The 8,244-nt window shown below is 39.1% G+C and overlaps 1 protein-coding gene across 1 annotated transcript; it reads right to left on the bottom strand.

Moving 5' to 3' along the window:
* Positions 1-6,907: 6,907 nt before the first annotated feature.
* On the bottom strand, positions 6,908-7,677 carry LOC147613812 (pathogenesis-related protein 1-like). Its single transcript, XM_086781231.1, has 2 exons — positions 7,403-7,677; positions 6,908-7,311 (listed from the first exon to the last, which is right to left on the bottom strand). Exons 1-2 carry the CDS (start codon positions 7,584-7,586, stop codon positions 6,977-6,979), a joined length of 519 nt encoding a protein of 172 aa, XP_086637357.1. The 5' UTR covers positions 7,587-7,677; the 3' UTR covers positions 6,908-6,976.
* Between the last annotated feature and the right edge of the window lie 567 nt (positions 7,678-8,244).

The following is an 8,244-nucleotide window of genomic DNA, read 5'->3' as shown; positions in this document are numbered from 1 at the left end:
GAGAATGACAACTTAAGAGAGCAGGTGGCGGATGCGCAGAGGGAAGTAATTGTTGCTAAGGAAGCCAAAAGATGAGCCACCACCTACCTCACTGGCTTCCTTGACTCGCTCAAAGACCAAGTCCTTAAGGACAAAATGCAAATCAGCTTTTTGGAAGCCCAGCTGAAAGCGCACACCAGCCCCTCCTACAGTACCATCCAAATTGACACTCAAGTCTTGTCCGAGCTCTCCAACACCCTGTAAGATGACTTGAGTCATCTATGAGACAACCTCATGGACGAGCTCCGCCTAATCCTCACAGGCTAGTGCAAGCAATAAAACCAAGGGAGGATGCTGACTCGGATGACGAAGGGGATGCTCATATTCTAGAGCACTAAGCTGGACAACTGTGCCCAACAACAGTTGTCATCAGTAGTGTTGCGAGCCCTGAAAGCCCCAACCCAGTCCCCCTGTCCACCAAAGGGATCTGCGACACCCATGATGACCTCCTCCTAAGGATGGACTAGATGGAGCAAGAGCTCGCTCGATACAAAGAGAACAATGCCCTAGGTACTATCTAAGAACCCAGACGAGCCAATTGACATGTAGAACCTAAAACTAGCGATGGTGCCATTCTGTGGGGACACACAAAATCAATTATTTGACCCACCACCACCACCAACTTGCTTGCATAATCCAATCAAAGAATCTACAATCACATCAACTATCCAATCAATTAAAAACTTAATTGACTAAGAATACAAATAACCATACCGAAACTCATAACATCAAGACGATGTAACCAGTACTCCCACGCATGTACGGATTCACCTGCGTACACATAAAGTAAGCTACAATCACCTAGATTTAGAAAAGCATCCCAATCTAAACCTATCTAGGATAATTCAAAAATAATGGAAAATGTGGGAATATGAATATATTCCTCATAACATTTTCACATAACGCAAAAATAAATATGATGTAGATATATGGAATCTAATAGCGTCAAGATACTCTCATATCTTGTACCACCATCCTCTAGATACCTGTTTCAAGCTCTGCAATTTCATCAGAAAAGTCTACACTGGAAAAAACGTGGAATTCTCCTGAATGCGCTGGCGGTTTGCTGCGTTTTTTGCATAGGCTGGAGCCCAATGATGTTAGCTAGCTATGGTTAGAAGCTTTTGAGCTATTTTTGTGTGTGCAAGAAGAGGGAGTTCCTCCACTGGTTGGGGGTGCAGAAACTAGTTGAAAAAAAGAGAGAAAATTATAATTTTCTACTAATCCTAATTAGCAAAAAAATTAGCAAGATAATAGGCTCACAAATTAGCATGGCTCTGATACCATGTTGAAATTTGAGCATAATGATGAGCTATGGTGGATCAAACACTAGAATCAACATCATTAACAAAGTGATTAGCAAATAATTAAGATGTAATTAGTGGATAATTAGCAAATAGATTAATGTAGGCATGGATACTCAAAAACCAGCAAATTCTCATTAGGGCAATGCCTCAATTTATAGAGTTTACATCCAAGCATCTAATCCCACTGATTTCTCCAATTTGAGCATAATGATGAGCTATGGTGGATCAAACACTAGAATCAACATCATTAACAAAGTGATTAGCAAATAATTAAGACATAATTAGTGGATAATTAGTAAATAGATTAATGTAAGTATGGATACTCAAAAACCAGCAAATTCTCATTAGGGCAATGCCTCAATTTATGGAGTTTACATCCAAGCATCTAATCCCACTGATTTCTCCATGATTCACTCCCAGAATATCTCCACCTCTTGCTTGATTCTCTCCACCTCTTCTCTTTTCCCTGAATATCTCCCAGAATAACTCCACACTTCCTAAATTCTCTCATGCTACCCTTTATTCTCTCCTAGTAGATTCTTCTCACCTTTTCACAAGTTCTTTCACATTTACACATTCTCTTTTACAGCCTCTAACCAAGGGCTTGTTCCCGCACACACCCTATTCACTTGTATATTTCAACAATATCCAGGTGGTTACACTAATTGTATAATCAATGCCATAGGTCTATGCACATCCCTTGGCTACCAAGCTTGCCTTATACATTTGCTCACAGACCCATTTGAAATCTGCTTTATTTAATAGACCCATTTGAATTTTTCTTTACTTTATCGACCCACTTAAAATTTCCTTTTTCTCCTTAGGCCAAGGTACTAACTCCTATGTCTCATTTGTATCCAATGCAGCCATCTCTTCACCCATGGCATCTTCCTAATGTTTGTGTCTAAGTGACTCCTCAAAACATGTGGGCTCTATTTCCTATATTGCTTTAACCATATAAGCATAATGAGGTTTTTATACCCATCATATCTCAACCTCTCCACTAGATATAAAATCCTCATTGACATGCATACATGTCAATCACTACCATGCATTCTCAACACTACTTTTTCTATTTGTACATTAGGTGCAACAATAGTTAAAATCCCAAACTTCTCGGGTTTCTCGGGTTTAGCCTGCCATTGAGATGCAAAATTTCCTGCCATTGAGATGTAAAATTTCTTTTTCCCTCTTCTGATTGTGATCTTGTCATCTCCCAGTTATGCTTTATTCTTCCATTTTTGAGCCAAGGCCTTCCTAGGAGCATGGGATATTCACCTACTATCTCGATCATCTTGAGAACAATGAACCCAGCAATGAAGCTACATCCTGCCACCTCTATCTGTTCTCCCCTGATTATCTTGATAGGTTAGACCCTTCTCTGGTCAGCCATGCATTTGTGGAATAGGCAGGCTACATGTTAGTGATCCCTAGCTTTTTAGCTAATCTATCTGATATTATGTTTACCCCTGACCCATGAAGAGTTTAGTGCCATGCTCATGGTAGTGATTCTACTTTCTTTACTAGCACAGAAGAAAGGTAAGGGGAAGTAGTATAGTAACCCCTCTTCTTTTGGTAGTGATTCTACTTTCTTTACTAGCACAAAATAAAGGTAAGGGGAAGTAGTATAGTAACCCCTCTTCTTTTGGAAAGAAGAAGAAGAAGATGGTGAAATGTGACAAGCTAGAGCATATGCCAAAAGCATGAAGCAGTGGGAGGTAGATAAGAAGAATCGTACTTTGGAGCCATCAAAGAAAGTAGAAGTCAAGTAATAGTGGGGGTGAGTTTAGAGAGAGTTTTTTGGAGCAAGATTTTTTGGACATCCACTCTCTTTCTATACCCTCTATAACCCCTATCCTCTCTCTCTATACCCTCTATTACCCATGTTCTCCCCTCATCCTCCATCTTTCCAAGCTGAGCCCACCCCTCACTCCACTCTCATCTCTATGTCTATCTCTCTCTTCAATTCCCCTCTTATTATGTCTCTCCTCCCTGTCTCTCTCTCTCTATATATATCTCTCTCTCATCAACCTCTCTGTCTCTCCTCTCCTCTCTCTCTCTCTTTCTCTCTCTCTCTCTCTCTCTCTCTCTCTCTCCTCAACCTCTCTGTCTCTCCTCTCTCTCTCTCTCTTTCTCTCTCTCATCAACCTCTCTGTCTCTCCTCTCTCTCTCTCTCTCTCTCTCTCTCTCTCTCTCTCTCTCTCTCTCTCTCTCTCTCTCTCTCTCTCTCCCCCCTTGCATGTTAGGATTCACCCACATATGCATAAAGTAAGCTACGGTCTAGGAGAATTCATAAATAATGAAAAATGTGGAAATATAAATATTCCATGAATTAACTCCTCATAACATACCCCAAGGAGCAACTATTCTTGGTTGCCACAAAATCATAATCATCATGGGCTAGTATGTACATAAGATGTAATCAAGGCTAGATAAGCAACAAGGATACGATCAAGTAGCCATTAAGATTCTTTGATGGGGTGGCCTTTATACTTGACTGAATATCTACGATAGATATTGCCATTTCTTGTGGTTGTGGAAAATCCTAGAAAAAAGGATTAACAAGGAATATCTGTTTATTATTTATTAGTTTCAGGCTGGAGTAATAAGTGAATATAAATTTAGAATAAATATTGAATGGGTGATTTATGTTTGAGAAAGTAAGTGTTATTTTATAATGTACTATGACAAATATCTTTTTAGGGGGTTAGTGAGATTGATGGTAACTTAAATGAGTAAGAAAGTGTTCACTAGCGATGGTGGTATCATCTTCGATTTTGTATCCTCAAATGATTCCATGTTGTTTCATGAGTTGACAAAACTAAATATTACGAGGAAAGATGTGAGTGTTGCCAAATGGGGATCATAACAAAACAGCTTCATTATCTTTCGTCCAACTCTTTGACCATTCATCTTTAGGTTTGTTGTTGAAGATGTATAACAATGCCTCGAATAAGTGTGAATTGCAATATAATATAAGTGAGTCAGAGACATTCCATTATAATTTGTAGGAGTTTCAATGGTTGACGATGATTATGAGGAGATGTGAAAGTCATTGCGATGTGTACTAAATATTCTAATATAGAAAGAAAGTCTCACGTGTGTTAGTTTTAAAAACAATCAATAAATAATTTATTTGTTGGGTAGCTTGATTAAAATAAGTATGCATAAGTGGTCCAAAATGTGCCCAATTTATTACTAAAGCTCTAAAAATATTTTAGAGAAGTTTTCTGGACTCTTAGGTAATTTGTAAGAAATGTTTGGGCTCAAAAATAGCAATTTTGGATAAAAAATAATGATTTTGGAAAGCAAAAAGCAGTTTGAAATTTTTTGGAAACTACTAGCGAGGGAGAAAATAATTTCCAAAGCTATCGTTGCATTTTCCAAAGCTATTTGAAAAAAAAAGGGGGCTTGATAGCTTTTTTGAGAATCTTTAAGAAAAGCTTTGTAAAGCTTATAAAGTTTTAAGCTTTATAAAGCTTTAAATCTTTAAGCTTTTACAATCTTATAAGTATAAGCTTTAAAGGCTTGGGGGAGGTTGACATGAACCCAATGAATTAATTGCAAAGTATTAAACACCAAGCAAAGAATAGAATAAATAATTTCACATGACACAAGATTGGGTTCAATTTTCCCCCACACAAAAGTGATCCCACACTTCTTCTTGGTGTATTTAAGTATATTACTTGACATAACTTGTGGGGCTCAAAATAGTGTCCTCTTACAAAAATGTCAACTTCTTTAAAATAACATACAAGCTAATCTAATAAAAAATAGATGTAAACCTAAAACCATATAAATGTGTACATTTCTTGTAAATTCAAATATGCACAAGGAAGCTTTCACATGTCCCAATAAATATATATACATCATCAATAAATTTGTTCTCAACGCTACTTTGGATCTATGCCACCAAGTGTAACAACAACCAAGATTCTAAACTCCTCATCAAGGCTTTGTTCTCAGCCACTATTCCCATCACAACAAATGAATGGCAAATTGAAACATCAAGCATTATCAAAGGTAGATCTGCTTTCTCTTTTTCCTTACATGATACATGTCAATTTGTTTAATTTTTAGCACCTACAATACTGCTCAATGATGTGTCAAAATTCATAGCATTTCACCTCAACTTTAAATACCAAGGTCTAACCATAGAACCACTATTAGAGAACTCTCTAGGTCCACTAAGCAAATGTAGTTTGTTGCTCTCCATTTGCCTGCACCACATTGTTATTTACATCAACCTCCTCTATGGGATCCTTCACTGGCGTATACTAGTTACTCATCCATTGGTGTTTTTACCCTTTTTTTCTTTCATTGTAGATCTTTCTAATCGATCATGGGAAGCTATTACATATAATCTTTGGATCCTCACCAACCCTCCTATCTTTGCATCATGTTTACTCCCCTCATTTGCAATACTCAACATGTGAGAAGGAGGCTTCTAATTCCCATCTTGGGTAACTTGTTCAGGATGTAGTTTTAAGACAAACACATATACCATTAGCATACTCTCTTCTAAGATTAAATTATTACAAGACCTAAAGAGTGGTAGAGAATAAGGTGTGCAAAATAAGTAACACTCGACACTAATGTTTCATGAATGACATCTTTAAAGGCTGACTCCAGGTTTAAGATTTCTCATTGGGGTGTTTACCCCCTGAAACACCACGTAAGATCTCTTTTTGGGGTGATTGAAAACGCCACCTCTTTTTGGGGTATAATAGGGCTCATAGGAGCTTTTTTGACATCATGGCATTTCTTTAAAGCTATTGAGAGGCTCCCGATTTATTTTCCACGATGTTAGCTCAGGCATGTTAGCTCAAGCAAGGTACGAAACAGAAAATTTGAGAAGAGGGGTCGATCTGCATTCTCAATGCTCCATCTATATATGAATAACTTTCAAAATTACAGTGGTATGATTTCATGCTAGATAAAAATGATTATATGCTAACAAATATTATAATTTTACGAATCGTATGAATGGCACTGTCTACATAGGGATTTAAAAAAGTACGTTGGCGCTTCTTAGAATTTCTTGGAATGCAACGGTATTTCCTAGATTGACAAGGATCCCATAGAGGAATTGAAACATTTGTAGAGGCGGTTGCTATATCAAAGCTGGATTTTTTAGATTGAGAAAGAAGAACCATACCGAGAATACAAAACTGTATAGAGTGAGTGAAGTGATGCAAATGAGGTGACCTAGCTTCCTAAAAAAGGGGGGGTTATGACATTTAGGCAAGCCCTGTATCTACCCTTGCATTATTCTCTTCCCCCCCTTAGTGCAAGGCTCATGAGAGTGTTTTATTGGAAAACAGTTGTATACATGTCACATACATGGAGTAGATACTTATAGCATCCAAATGCCACATAATAAAGCAGACTAGTGTTCCATTGGTTAAAAAAAACACTTGTATACATGTCACATGGAGGAGTAGATAAGTAAAAAAACACTAGATACTTGTGGCATCCAAATGCCACATAATAAAGCAGACTAGTGTTCCATTGGTAAAAAAAACACTTGTATACATGTCACATGGAGGAGTAGATACTAATCACATAAGTAAGAGAGCATGTACTTATTATTAAAACGACGGAGACGTGGATGGAATCTCTGCGAGCAATCACTGCGCGCAGTCGGGGTGGGCGAGCAGGTAGGCCTCCAAATCCTTGAAGCCGACGGGAACCACCTCCTTGAGAGCCAGAGGGACGTGGGGCTGATGCTTCTCGGAGAGAGCCTCGTATTCAAAGGACCAGTGCACCACGCAGGTGCCGGGCTGGGCCCCTTCCTTGACATGCATGGTGAACTTGTAGTGCTTGACGAGGACGCCCAGGAAGCCGCCTTCCACCACCACCGCCGTTAGCTTGAGGGACTCGTGATCCACCTCCTCCAGCTTCTCCTTGATGTACAGCACCACGTGCTCCGGGTGCTTCTCCTTGGAGATCTTCTCGGCGTAGCCTAATAATAAATAAATAAATTATGACCCAAATTTCACATCAAATTGGGTTGGGGAGCTGCCTAATGCACAAGAGTTTATAAATATGCTTACTCTTCTGGAAGTGGATGGTTCTCACGGAGCCCGCCTTGAAGCCGCTCCCCTCGTACTCCACGCCCGCGATCACGTGCGGCACAGCCTTGGGCAGGCAGTTGTGGGCGTCCTCAAAGGCTGCCCGCCACATCCTCTTGGCCGACACTTTGCACTCCACCTTGTCGCTGCACACCTCGATGGCCATTTTGCTAATTACTGGCTTGCTTTGCTTTGATGCTTGCTTGTTGGTGAATATTGCTTGCTTCCACCACCACAAGAGAAGAGAAGAAGTTACAGATGGAAATGCGAGGGAGCATTGGGCTATATTATACTTTTATATATAGCAATCTATTATTGGTGGAAGAGTTCGATTGATACCAATTTTCCTTTCAACTGTCGACCAGATTCTACGACCGGACAATATTTAAGTATTTTCTTTTCCTTAAGTCAGCATTCAACAAAATGTTACAGAAGAAGAAGAAGAAGAAGCAGCAGCTTAGTAGTCATTCACGGCTCCAACTTTGAAAAGCAAAAAGCCATTGTCCGATTCTCTAAACCGGGACCCACTCTCCGCGCCCCACGAGTCACACTAGTTTTCAAAGAAAGCATGTGCCAACCCAATACTTTTTGCCATTGATGGAGTTTTCAAACAAAAACAAAAACAACAAAATAAATTTTTTTTTTTTTAAAAGCCAACTAGTTTTCAAAAAAGAAAGAAAGAAAGAAGAAGGATGTGCCAACCCAATACTTTTTGCCATAGACTAATAATACACCTAAGAAAGAAGAAGTCCATGTGCTAACCCAATACTTTTTGCCATAGACTAGTAATACACCCTGCTCTTTTTTTCCTTCTCACATCATGC

Source organism: Cibotium barometz, chromosome 43 (assembly GCF_041138505.1).
Source record: "Cibotium barometz isolate CiBa-2024 chromosome 43, ASM4113850v1, whole genome shotgun sequence".
Taxonomy (NCBI): Eukaryota; Viridiplantae; Streptophyta; class Polypodiopsida; order Cyatheales; family Cibotiaceae; genus Cibotium; species Cibotium barometz.
Note: the sequence above shows the minus strand (reverse complement) of the source record. Positions and strands in the feature narration are given on the sequence as shown.